Raw genomic sequence first — 15,190 nt, 5'->3', positions numbered from 1 at the left:
AAAAATATACATATTAGATTGAGTGGTAGGAATCGAGTGTCGAGTTTATAAAGTCTAAGAATAGATAATATATTGTTTAAACACTTTGAAAAATCATTGTAATAAGTAATGAACATTGTTATAACTTGATTTATCGTTACCTGAGTTTGATAAAACCATTCTTTATATATTAGGAGTGTTTAATATTAAACTAATGAGCTAACAAGATTGAAAAGACTTTAAAATTTATTATTAACTAGCAAATTTTACAATACCAAAGTATACTGATTCGGTATACATATGCAATCAGAACAAGCTATTTTATATTGCATATTCAAGTTCAACGTGGATGAAAAATGCCAGTCATATAAAGAACGATTTCGCTGGAATCATCAGTCAATCCTAATCAGACAACCATTGTAAACTTCCTAGAATAGGTATCTACACCGTTGCACGTCAATGACCCCGCAACCGGGAATTAAACCAGAGGCCTTCGGTCTTGTTCACGAACGTTTAATCTTTAGATCATTGAGCCAGCATCCAATGGTGTTTTAGTCTAACTTAAATCAATACACTTTCTTTTTTTTTGGTGTGTATTTTCTCCACAGCCGAAAATCGTCTAGCGAAACTAATCAGCAGTGAACACATGATAATTGCCTTCATGCGGTCGTGGAGATTTTCGAGAACTGCTCACTGGTAAATATCTTGAGTGATCAAACAATGTATGTTTAGACTCTGGAAAAACAAAATTATGGGACGTTATCTTGTTATTTAGAGTTTAATGAATTGTGACTAGAGATACAGTCCAGGACTAATTTTTTATCCCATTTCAAACTCGTTAACTGGAGATCATGGAAAAGTCAAGGCGATTCTCATAAGATGTATTTATGATAACAAAAGCTAATTAAAATTCAGTACTGAATATCAACAACAGGACAATTCCAACAATGATTTATCCTGTGATTACTTTGGTTTTGAAAACTATTTTGTTTATATGAATACACATAAATGAATTCTGTTTAAGTCTTTTAAAATATTTTAACTTTTCATCAAAACATGTCATTTATTACTCTCATAAATATGAAACAATGATAGACCAATACTAGATGCTCAGCCTTCTACCATATATTGGCTTATTTACCGAAGTAGCACTATAAATCTATATATATATCAATAGATTTCTTTGAAAATATTTTCTAAAGACCACCATGATGAGAATTAAATGTTGGTTAAGTTTCATGGTATTTTATTTCACTTTTAAATTGTAAGCAGTTAAATTCATTACTCAAAACTCATATAGATGTAGGTCGGTAGATGTATTTTTAGTTGTTTCTAATTGATTTTCTTATCTTTATCATTAGTATTCAACTACAAAATGTTTTTTGCATCTTATATCTATTCAATAGTTACTTAGTTGATTTCTAATACATCAAATGAATAAGATAAGAATCAAGACGTTTGCTAGTTCTTTTTTATATATTTATGTATGTATCCATTTTATTTTCTGAATTAACTGTACTATTAAATATGAATAAGTTTCATTATTAGGTTTTCTAATAATGTATCATTTACTATCTACAATATATGAAGTTCGTAAACTGAGAAACCATAATATGAACGGTGAACGGTCGCTCAAAATCGTGGATTGGTTGAAGTTAGACATTAAAACCGTTGGATGTCGGCTCAGTGGTCTATCGGTTAAGGGCTCTGGCTCGAGACTGGTAGGTCCTCAGTTCGAATCTCGCGAGCGTGGGATCGTGGATGCGCACTGCTGAGGAGTCCCATAATAGAACGAAACGGCCGTCCAATGCTTCCAGGTTTTCCATGATGGTCTAGCTTCAATTGACTGATGATTTCAACTATGAAAATACTAAATTCCCCACAAAACCCCCTCTGATCTACAACCATAATATGTTATATATATTCAACGTTCGCAGTGTTAAATAAAGGCTGTTACAAGATTTGAATTTGTATTTGATTACATTTGTACTTACCAAGTACATTCCAGATGTAGATAAGAGAATATATGAAGTCTAAATTTTAAACTTATTTTCAAAGTACCCTATAATCGTTATAATTACACAACAAAATAGTATGAAGTCAAGTTTGGTAGAGATGTACAACAATATATTTATGTTAAATCAGGGTGAGATTATGTTATACGCTTGGATAAATTGAAAGTAGATTTTTGTAAGTTAAAAACAGGTATAGAAATAAAACCAGTTTGGCAGTTTTAGAAAAGTTGGTAGTATTTAGTTATAGTGTTATTTAATGATTGGATTCAAGAATATGATATTTGACGCAATCCAATTTATATTTCGTGTTCATATTTCGTTTCGTCTTATTTGGGACTCACCAGATGGATGTACCTGCATCTCAGAGTTGATGTTCACTCTGGGACTCGAACACAGTACTGTCCGCTTCAAACGCCATCGCGTCATCCACTCAACTACTTAGTCCTAATAGCCACTTGCTTGTGCAATGGGGTGATTCCACTGCTAGCCACTATCCATCTTTGCTTATAATGCTTGTGAATTAAGGCTATATCGAGGCAATAGGCACACTATGCACATATGCTTATAAGAGACTGATCAATTTCAGTCTTAAACATCAATGGGAAGATTCAAACAAACAATACCAAGATAAGTACTTCGGTTATTAAATTTTCAGACATAATTAGGTGTTTTCTAGACTTGATATCTTGTTAGACGGTGATTTTCATTTTTTTTGCATATTGATCTTAGTTGAAAACCGTTAATAACCATTGATCATTTTACAATTTGGTATTATTCACTAGCTTAAAATCACAACTCCAACCTGGATCAAATACAAGACTTTCATATTTTGAGAATGAGAAAGTACTACATAAATAAATCCAAGTTAAAAGAAATAGCTCTCGAACTCTTCGTGTTTAATAATAGTCTTTTGTACAACATTGGTTCATAATTATCTTCGAAACGTATATCCATCTTCATAAACCTAACTAATTGATAATTGACCATTTATCTTGTATTCACCAAAAATTAATTTTCCAAGTCAATAATTTGTATTAAGTATCTAGCATTTTTGACAATTTATCATATTATCCTAGATAAGTTATATGACGTTAAAGTAAAATTATGAAACCATTAAACAGACCACACAAATAATATTAGTTTGTAAACTTATCCTAACGTGTCTTATCAAATCATAATTACCATTTTTTAATAAATGAGATTTAGCAAGTTGTTGAAATATATTCCTTTGAATTGATTGCGTACAATTTTGTTTAGTGTAATTAAGCTAAATAGTAGCTAAGTAGATAATGCGATGACTTTCGAAGCGAAAGGCACTGAGTTCGAGTCTTGGAGTGAACATCGACTCTAAGATGCAAGTAGACTCAAACGGAATGAAATGAGAGTCCTGGATTCTACTGCTAGCCAACACCTATCTTTGATTATACACAGAAGTATTAGTTGAAATCAATTTAGTTTTTATCTAGACGTAACCAGATGTCGACAAATCAAATACTACTCAATTGTGAATATCTACCATGTTAATAAACCAAATCAAAAGACAAATCACAGTTCCTTAGGAAAACTTGAAGTTTGACTTATAGTTTTTGACGCCGTAATCAGTAAACTGAAGTATAGAAACAGCTATCTTAAAAACTACCATTGTGTTGACAAACGGTAACAAGACTTCGAGTTACTAGATTTGTTTCTTAGGCCAATTGTGGGTGAACCTGTTTAAGAAATTCCATATAAAGATAAAATGTTTGGTTGTCACCCCTCTTGTTTCCAGTACTTCTCCAGTTCGTATAGCTTTATAAACTGACACAGTTCTCACAAATTTCTGTGCTAATTCAGTAAGAGGGAAATCAGTTTCAGCGGTAAAGAGTTGAAATACAAACTTAAAACACAGTCAACTTAGATTGATTCAACCAGTCATCATATACTATATACAACAAGCGTTAAGGAAAATCTGTTACTCAAACCAATAAGCTAGACAAGTAAATCATATAAACACTAACAATCATTGTTCTAATCCCTAAAATTATATGATTCATAGTTTTGGTAAAAAATCTCCCTGTTAACCCAGTACTTTTTTCCATTGTTGACTATAGAATTTATTTACTGATTTTCTACAATAAATGTTTACATTTTATTTTAGGGACTCTATGTCGTTAATACACAATTGAAGTCATGAAAATTCTAAACAGGTAATGTCAGTATTAGTCATTTCGAACTGTTGAGATTGAATTTTCCTTACCTAATATTTAAAGATTAATTTCTCACACTTAGTTTATGTCACACTATTACATCGACATACACGCCGACAGTTATACATGAGACAAACACAGAAAAAACAATAAACACATTTCGATTTTTTTTTTTAATATTTCATCGTCTATCCATATCCGACTGTATCGAACACAACTAGAACTCATTTCAAGAAATAAGTCCATTTGCATATTTATTTGAGAAAGATAAAGAAAGAAAGAAAGCAAAAAGAAATAGGATGAAGTTAGCTCAACAAGAATGATTAAGAGAAAGGTTCAAGAGAGAGAGATACAGAGTATATTTGTATGTATGGCAGATAAACACATAGACTTAAACAAAAATGTTTTAAATAGACAAAATTTTGTTGTTTTAATAAATGAATAAGAGAAATAAACGAAAGTCAACACATTGTTAAAGATTCTCAAATATATTAGCAACATGTATTTCTACTCATTAATACAGTGATAAAATTCAAATCAAAGTTTTACTAAGATAACTTATCCGTTTGAAAGAAATATCTTCGCGAAACTAGACTGTTTTTAGGTATTAAATTATGGATCGACATATGGATGGTGATTGGAAGTGAAAGAAAATCATGGTTTTGATGGATAGTAAACTAGAAGTTTCTGATTTTATGAATATGAATGACAGCCGAAATGAGTATCGTTAATTTGTTATTAACAATATATAATAACGACATGTATTATGTAATGATGATTACGTGAGATTCCGTTAAACTCTACATGAATACAAGTTTTTATAACGATTATCGAAAGACTTTGTTTATTAAGACTCAATCAGTAGAAGATTCTGGTTAATATGTGAGTTATATGGGATACTTTGTATTCAGTTTGAGAGGAATAGTTGCGAAACTAGTTCATATGAACTATTACACTATTTAAAACTACTTTAATGACTAAGAATTTAATTTGGTTAACATAACTAACCAAATTGAAGATTAAAAGAATAAACTGTGGACAAATTCTAATCGATCACTCTTATTTGAAATATGTACTGATAATATTGTCCAGAAGGACTAACATATTTAACTAATAGAGCGAAATCTGTCTAGAATCATCAACTTAAGCTACGAAAAAGATCTCTATTATATTAGTATCCTCCAAATTAGCTGGATGAATGGAGTTTTCTTTCCATGTATTCTTAATTGAACAAACAAACAATACGAACTGATAATACTACTCATGCATTTAATTAAGTAGGTACATTTATTAATAATTAACAGTATAAACTTCAATTGATCGCGAACATGGTTGAAAGAACACTTGACTAATTGTGGCGTAAGTAGCTATTAACAATAAAAATTAACAAATATGTCTGACTGTTCCTATTTTGTTTATCAATAACTCAAAGATGCAGAATAATTTATGGTTATATTTATTGATTACTTTGAAAGGATGTGAACAAGTAAGCTATAATCATGATAGAAAGAGAAATTGCAAAATATAAAAAAGGAGAAATTTGAAAGGTACTTCTTTTACTATCAAAAAGTGACGATAATTATGGAAACATCAAAAAATAAGAGGAACTTGACAACTATTCCGGTGTTCACATTAGTGATCCCATCTGGGATTGGACGTATAATATTCAGATGCCATGGCGTAGATCGAAACTACTTGATCTAATAGTTCACATCCCTATCTTCAGCGAATTTGCTATATTGTAATACTTTCAGTCATAATTACCTCAATTTCGATATGACCAGATATGACCAAACTCGTGATTTCAACTATGAAAATACTGAAATCTCCACAAAACCCCTTCTGATCTATAATCATATGCTCACTAGTGACTGACTTCAAGGGATGTTCCCTTGAGTTCTAGTGGGAAGCAGTGACCAGTGGAGTTCAACCAAGTCTGTTGCAGAGATATCAACTCACTGAAGACAATTGGTGAACGGTTGCTCGAACATCGTGGATTGGTTGAAGTTAGACATTAACACCGTCGATTACCGGCCGGCTCAGTGGTCTATCGGTTAAGTGCTCTGGCGCGAGACTGGTGGGCCCTGGGTTCGAATCTCGTGGATGGGCACTGCTGAGGAGTCCCATAATAGGATGAAACGGCCGTCCAGTGCTTCCAGGTTTTCCATGGTGGTCTAGCTTCAATTGACTCATGATTTCAACTACGAAAATGCTGAAATCTCCACAAAATCCCTTCTGATCAGATCATATTAGTCGTGAACTTTCATTAGAATCAATCCAAAAGTTAATGATTACTCAGCTAAAGATTATTTCACATTTGCTTAATTTATGAAAACTATTTTTTATTTCTATACACTCTATTATTTTATCCTTCTTTAATTGATAGAAATACGTGATTTTCAGGACTTTGCTTAAATATTATCCTGATAAAAAATTTTTGCATCGATAGTAATTTTTTACAAATTTTTTCGTGACCAAATTTAGTTTATTCCATTAATTTTCTTCTTGACAATGTATATCCTACCTTTCTTTTTAAAAGAAGTAAGCAGGTCATTTTAACTTGGAGTTTATATAAATGAAAGATTAAATTAATTTTATTATTTTATCTGATATCTGGTTATCAAAATATTGTTATTTGTTTTCATTTTATCTGTCAATCTATTGTTCATTGACAAAAAGAGGGTATAATGTTACAAAAAGGAGATGGTAATAAATATATTCATGATACACAGTTTCCTGATGTATATTTCAAATGATTGTGATACTTAAAAGACAATTTCTTAAATGTACAATAATTGGTGTTTACTAATTAAATTTAAAAAAAATCATAAGCACAGATAAATGATATCTAGAAGTGGAATCCAGGACACGTATTTCACCCTATTTTATACTCATGAGATGGATATACTTGCTTCTTAGAGTTGATGTCTACTTTGAGATGGATAAGATACAGGTACATTCAGCTAATAAGTTTCAGATATGATAAAACGCGAGTCCTAGATCCTACTGCTAGTCACTATCCATATCGGTTCATAATGCTTGTGAATTAAGGCAATATTTAGTAAATCTTCATAGGATGTATAATGCCAATAAGAGACTGATCAATTGTAGTTCTAAACATCACTGGGGAGATTCAAGCGAACAATACAAACTATGAAAGAATCATTAGAATTCGGAACTTATAATGACATCTTTTAAATGAAAGTCGATTTTCACTATGGATTGATAGCAGCTAATTAGTGAAAATTGGAGAGCGTTGAACAATTCCTTTGTCCCGCTTTGTGATTCCTTTGGCAATGCATAAATATAATACTATTATGGATAGGACCTATGAACTTCAGGTTTTATTTCTCCCATGCTACTTCTTTTGATCATTGAGTTGAAATATGATGGTTCACACTTTAATTGTTAAACAACCACGATAATAATTGAACGGCATTGATAACTACTGTTTCACTAGTGATATGGGTGAACTTAGCTTGTCACGATTTCATACCAAAAAGTGAAGTACTCACTTTAATGACACTTACATTTAGGAGTACGATACCAGGTATAGAACGTAAACTAACTTTTTATGATGTTTATAATAGTATCCTAGTTATGTAATACCAAGTATTTTAAATAGAAATAAAATGACTTATGATATACTCTTGAGATATTATCACTTTTTATAGAAGAGAGTTCTTTCTAAGTAATGGGATCCATTCGGCTTCCATGCAGTATTTCTTAAAGATAAAGAATCAATATTCGATCTAAGACTGAACTACTGAGAGATAGGAATATGTTCATTACATAATTATTGAAAAAGACTCTGATTTTCAGCTGGCTAGTTGAAATTGTGTAATTTCTATTATACGACAGTTTATAGTTATTTCGCGTCACTTAGTCGAATGCGGAAATTATAAGTTAGGTTAATAGAAACTGAGCAGTACTGAAAAATAAACAAAAACATACTACTTACTACACGGTACCCGACTGATTTATATTGAGTGTAACTTGATTGATGTGATAGTAGTTATTTTAAAAGTCTTACCTAACTGACACTAGCAATTCAATCATATCTACTCTACGGTTAGAATAATAGAGTCCTTAGATGTTTAATTAAGAGCGAAAAAAGTGGATAAAACGTCATTGTAGTTTAATGTAAAACATATAAAGATCATAAGGATACTGTTTGCATTTCAAACTAATGTCATAAATTTAGGCAGGTTATCGTAGGTTAAAAGTATCAATAGTATGAATCATATCGGTTAAATAAATAATTCGAACCTTAGATTTATGGTATAATTTTGTCTTATATACATGAATACACTTTTCGTTTATTGAGCGACATAGAAGCTTTCGTAATATATTGTGGTGTTTGTATGAGCTAATGATTCCTTTGTACTTGATGACTACCTGATTTCGAATTCCAAATATAATACGTTCTTTCGTGCTCGTCTACTACTTCTTGGTTATATTGCTTTATTTCTGGGATTCCTAGTTTGTTGTATAATTCAAATACTTCAAACTATCACATATATGTTTCATGGTAAGAAATATAAGCTCTAACTTGGAATTCTGAAGGGAAGCGAAAAAGAGGAAGGTCAAAGAACACATTACGTCAGGAAATAGAAGCAGATATGAAAAGGATGTATATCAACTAGTAAGAACTGCAAACGATTGTCCAGGACAGGGTTGGATGGACAATGCTGGTCGGGGGCCTATGATTCTCCACGAGGGGTAAAAGGTGTAAGCAAAAAAGTAAGTGAGGCTGTTTAATTATCCAGGAATTAAAAAATCTACCTAAATAAGTAATTTCACTTGAGTAAATGCATGTATGTACGTGAGCTTCTAAGTTTTCCAGCTGTTCGTGTTAAAGACTGTGTTTATTAATCAGTCTTTATTAGTATATGTATATCCTTATTGAATCGTCTTGACAATAGTAGTGGCTAATTATGCTCAGTACCTCAGTGAATATCAAACTGGAGAATATTTATATCCAGCTCACTAGTCCAAGGTAGAATGAAACATTCATCTCGGATTCCATTACTAACCACAATTCAAAACTGCTAAAATGTGTGAATGCACTGGTTTAATAATAACTTCAAATCAAAATATCCCCCCAAGGAACTATACATACAACTGGTAGGCTAAAATCAAAACAAAAAATAACATTTTCAATCCATGAAATTTGTAGCAACAACTAAATCAAACATAAAAACCATCATGAAGAAATAACATTTTCGACTAATTAAACCTTATAGAAATTAAAGAAAACAAATCTGTCATTTTATTCTTTAATAATAATAGAAACTACGCATTACAATAAATGATTCGTCTTTCTTTTAAAACGAAAATCCCTTGTGTGTGTATGCAATTGTATGTAGCTGTATGATATGAATCAAATGCTTAAGTTAGATACATATGGTCACAGTAGCAAATGTTTGAATTCAAAAATAGGATTACCATGATAGACATCTATTACATAAGAAGGTATCATTGTAGAATGATTATATATATATATATATATATATATTGTTTGCTAACAAATCTAGTTCATTTTTGAGTCTAATTTTAAAGTAAATGAAATGTAAGATGATTTTTATTGTATCCTGTAAAATTTTTCAACTTCCCCATATATTCAGAAGGGGGTTTTGTGGAGATTTTAGTAATTTTGTGTGGTTGAGATCATGAATCAATTGAAGCCAGACCACCATGGAAAACCTGAAAGCACTGGACAGCCGTTTCGTCCTATTGAGGGACTCCTCAGCAGTGCGCATCCACGATCTCGACTAACGAAATTCGAACGCAGGATCTATCGGTCTCGCGCGCGAGCGCTTAACCACTAGACCACTGAGATGGCCGGCATCCAATGGTGTTAATGTCTAACTTCAACCAATCCACGAAATTGAGCATATTTGTTTTAGAAATCTGCTCATTTTAATATTTGTATTATTTGAGATTAGATTAAATTACAGCATTATACAGCCGTAGAAATAGACAAATCAGAGCACAGTTGTACAGATATCTTTTATAACATTAGAAACATGAAGCGATTGTAAGAATTAGTTTAAACTTACAATAATCGTTTTGAATAACAAACAAACTGTAATTATCTAACAAAGAAATCAACCCAGTTTCAGAATGATCTAGTAACTGTGTTAAAAGTAAATTCATACGTACTTTTTTAAAACACCTTTAAAAGATCCTTATATTTACTGTTAATAATGATAGATATCTATTTTATCTTTATGGAACATCAACATGGTTGAGTAAGTAGAAACATCCTTTGGTTTTTACTCCATATGTCGTAAGTGATAATTAGAATGAAAACTGTAACCAACGATTATTGTTGGATCTATGAAGTCATAAATACATATAAAATCAAAGATGAAAGTAACAGTTATCACATTAATTCCATCACTTCATTTTTTGTCTTTCGGTTTTCTTAGAAAAAATCTTTAGAAAAATTCAAAGTATCAAAGGAGGAATAAAATGAATTCAGTTTCTCCGTCAAAAATCTCTTGGTTGATTAAATCATTTCAAAAGGGATACATATATTCAAAATATTGCTTTCATATCAACTATACCTGAAAGTAAGAGTTAAATAAACATTTTAATTCTCATTAACGTGTACTGATATATTCAGGTTTGAAGACCTTACAAGTTTTATTGCTTGTGTTCCTATAGAAATGTAATTCATTTATGCAAGATTACGTAACAAATGATATTCCATAGTAACAGATAGTAGTATTAACTAATTGTTCATTGAATCATCTCAATGAATTAGTGAACTAAATGTTTCTAACACATTGCTAATATCGTACATAATGATGAAAATAAAAATCCTATTTGCATATCAATATAAATTCTAATGCTGGATACTTCATTAACTAAACTCATTAAGTTGATGAAATAAACAACAACATTTTAGATTCCTGGATTTAATTAATTAAATAAAAATTTATGAATGAATCAGAGCTGGAGTGAATTCTTTAGTGAATTCTCATGAGTACACAATGAATGTAAATTGATTTCTTCTTTCTCTTTTCTAGTGAGGGGTATTTAATGAAATAAAAAGTGATTGTATCATATTAAACTATAACTTTTCATTAGTCACATAATATTAAAATAAATGATCATATGTTGTGATAGTAACGGTTTGGTGATTTTTGACAACGCTTTTGTTTTGAGAAATGATTTAGAATGAAACTATTTGGAAGTTTGTTGAATGAGCGTTTCACCATCTTCAAAGACTCATTGGAATTAGGTAATGTAATTTCATTTAAGATAGACTATATTTATTTAGTTGACACAATAGGTGTTCTAATACTTTATAGTTTATTACAAGGATAGTCAAATAATAGATAGAAGCCTAATGCATCGCAATGGAGTATAGTTTGGAAGAAATATACGATCTAACTGTGACCAAGACTATCAACTAGTTACTACAGGGTTATTAGCACTCCTTAAAAATAAATATCTTGAATCTGATATTAGAATAAATCACGTAAAAACCATGGTAATTGTTCTAAAAATCAGATAAGAAAAATAACTAATAAATACTGGGTCGCATATTTGTCATTTACTGAGGTAACTACTAAATTGAAAAGACCTAATTCAGCAATCCCGTTATTCGGACTTCAATGGTTAAAAGTAATCAACAAGAAATGTCAAACACAAATATCAATCCGAGCTCACTTTTATGACAAGTTACATAAATTGATGAGGATAGTTTATGAAAACTTTTGTTGGGATATGAACAAACAGTTTCACACTAGTTAGGTGACGAGTTTATGGAAGATATTAAAAATAAAATTTATCTGCTAAAATCTCGATCAACTTTTGATCTTATCTGCTGAGAGTTTTACAATTATTATTCCTTTTCTATGACTAATAAAGTGTGTGGAATTGTCATGATACGGAAATGTCTATACGAACAATGGGTGATTATCCTGTTGACCGATTCAAATATATTAGTCATCGCTGTATTTCTAAACAACGTAGTGTACATTGTTTGGCCATAACATTATATGATATACTGTGTATACGGTTATTTTATCGTAACAAAATAATCTACTGTCAAGAACTTGACCTCATATGTTTAGCCTTAAATCAAATTTCGAACGTTAATAATTCCGACTGCTTAAAAATTACAAACCATGTTATATCCCTCAAAATTAGTCCAGTGTACGAGGATGTATGTATAAAGCTAAGTAACTTCAGCCGTGACCAACAAGAAAGTATTTCATAAATGACCAGAACAAAATGAAATCATGAACCATGTAAATAACAAAATAGTATTTTGATGATCGAATGCTTAAATAAAACTAATGTTTTTTTAAAAAAAGTTTTATATTTATTTGAGAGATCTCACTGAATAACGAAAACGTTCTCATTAGGGTAGTGCATCATGTCAAAACTAGAAAATATTTACTACCTTAAATTGAAGCATGAATCTAATGGTGTCTAGTGTATATATCTTTCAAAATTTCAGAGATTTCAAAGACTTTAGTAATATATGATATCAGAAAGGGGTTTCGTGGATATCATGGTAATATAATAGTTGAACTCATGAGTCAGTTGAAGCTAGATCACCATGGAAAATCTGGAAGCACTGGACGGCCGTCTCGTCTTATTGTGGGACTCATTAGCAGTGCACGTCTACGATTCTGCCTCTCAAGATTCGAACTCAGGACGTATCAGTCTCGCGCGCAAACACTTAACCTCTTGACCACTGAACCGGCATTGAACGGTGTTAATGTATAACTTCAACCAATCCACGGAATCGCTTCAATGTCCACCACTGTTTTCAATGAGTTACTATCTCACAACGGACCTGGTTGTACTCCCCTTGTCACTGCTTCTCACTAGAACTCTAGGAAATACTATATTATATTAAACCAAAATTTAATTTCTTTCTTTCAACTTACTGTATAAAAATGTTTCTCTTCTCTATCTGGAATTTTTCTTGTACGAATAACATATTGCTTATAAGTTGAATGAATTCCAATAGCTTCATTAAATAAATTATATGATTGCTGAGTTTGTTGGTGTGTAAGAAAATTTGTACTACCAGTTTCTTCAAATGAAAACATATCATCTTCTTTAATTAAATGACAACGAATTTGTTCAATTGGTGAATCATCATCGGTTACATGAACTAAAGCAACTATAGCTCTTTGTGGTGTTTCCACTTCCGGTAATGAAATACGTCCATCAGATAATCGTTTACCATTATTTAAAAATACAATTTTAGGTGGATTGTCATTTACATTAATTATTCTTATTTGTATTTCACAACGAGAACTTAATATTGGTTGACCATGATCATTAGCAACTAAATGAAATCTTAACAAATTTAAATGTCTTTCAGCATCTAATGGACTAATTATTTGTAATGATCCCTTATAATATGTTCCTGCTGGATTATTCGACTGTTGTGGGGGAGAATTGAGAAATCCAGTGTGACTGTACAATTTTAAGTTGGAATTTTGACTTGGTTGTAATATAATACGGAAAAGATGTTGAGCTTGTCCAGTAGGATCATCGATAACTATAGTCACTCGACCATTATCTCCTATATCACGATCGATTAAAACGAATTCAATAATTGGTGAATTCACTGAATTTTCAGCAACTTCAGCACGATATGCGTTTTGTTCAAATGTTGGATGATTATCGTTAACGTCAGATATTTTAATGATAATGCTGACAGATCCAGTAAGAGCCTTGTTCATATCTGGCGTATTACTAACTGGAATATTTCCACCACCATCAATAGCGATTAGTGTAAAGGAATATAAATCAATTAGTTCACGATCCAGTCCTTCTGTTATAGTCAAATAAGGTTTACCCAAATGAGAATTTAAATTTATACTACTTGGTATTTCATGAACATCACCAATGAAATCATTATTTAAATCATTTGAATCTGAAACGCCTAGTCGAAAGTGACTTTGATTCCCATGTATCCAATTAATTGCACGGTATTCCGCTACATTGAATTGATCACTATCTGCATCAGAAGCTTGAGGTAACCATATCTTCTCATCCAATTTGATATCTTCTCTTATTACAATATATGGTGTATGAAGTGGCGGAAATCGTGGTGGATTATCATTAATATCTTGCACAGCTACTTGAATATAGAATGGTGTAGGCAATTCTGTTGGGCTTGTAATTATATTTACATGCAATAGTTTACAACAAGCTCCAGGTAAACAAACTTGACTAGTATCACTGTAAGATGCAATCGACGGATCATTTCGGTTGACTGAATGCCTTAAGGATTCAGTTTGTAAAAGACAGATCATTTCACGATCAAGCGGTTTTGCTAGTTTAATCAAAAAGTCGTCTAAGATAAATGGCCAGAAAGTTTCTTGTTGATTCGCAAATGCTGTTATATTTCTGTTAGGCGATACTGATGATTGAGATGACGATAATGAGTGCAAATGACTATTCATATGTCGTTCCAACATTGGTTTCAAATCAAATATCACAGTATTCAAAGGTATATTTTCCTGTACAGTGACACGTTCAAGCAATTGAGAGATGCTGAATTTTAAAAATACGACAATTAAGTATAGGATAATTTGATAAACATTAAGTAGATTATATATCTTAACATCGATCATGGCTAATTGCTGCAAGATGGTTCGAAATTTGACGAAATAACTGAATTTTATCCAAAATATATTGTAATTCTATTCAAAATAATTGTTATTTTAGTACGCGGTCAATTGGTTTCTTAACTGTAAAGACCTTGTCAACAATGCATTGTCACCTTGTTATTATCTGAAATCAATAAAATTGGTTTTTAATAGTATTATAATCATTATACAAAATTATTGTGCTAAAAGTCATCCTAAAAGAAGTAATGCTTGTTACATAATCCGGTTGAAGCATAAGAGAAAACTTATGGGTTTACATCAAGATGGTATGTGAAAATATGAAACCGTATATATTTTTCCAGCAGGCTAATGGTTATATGGCCATTGGGAACTATTGAAGTCATATAATCTATTC

General features: G+C 31.3%; 1 protein-coding gene across 1 annotated transcript in view; it reads right to left on the bottom strand.

The window, feature by feature from the left end:
• The window catches only part of Smp_145210 (putative cadherin), a gene marked incomplete at both ends in the record, with an annotated part of 38,985 nt that extends 24,357 nt beyond the window's left edge, over positions 1 to 14,628 (bottom strand). The window contains 2 exons of the mRNA XM_018789902.1: positions 13,096 to 13,583; positions 13,680 to 14,628. Coding sequence (XP_018655298.1) covers positions 13,096 to 13,583; positions 13,680 to 14,628 — 1,437 coding nt within the window. The remainder of the gene's footprint in view (positions 1 to 13,095; positions 13,584 to 13,679) is intronic.
• Between the last annotated feature and the right edge of the window lie 562 nt (positions 14,629 to 15,190).

The sequence above is a fragment of the Schistosoma mansoni genome, chromosome W, assembly GCF_000237925.1.
Source record: "Schistosoma mansoni strain Puerto Rico chromosome W, complete genome".
Classification (NCBI taxonomy): Eukaryota; Metazoa; Platyhelminthes; class Trematoda; order Strigeidida; family Schistosomatidae; genus Schistosoma; species Schistosoma mansoni.
Note: the sequence above shows the minus strand (reverse complement) of the source record. Positions and strands in the feature narration are given on the sequence as shown.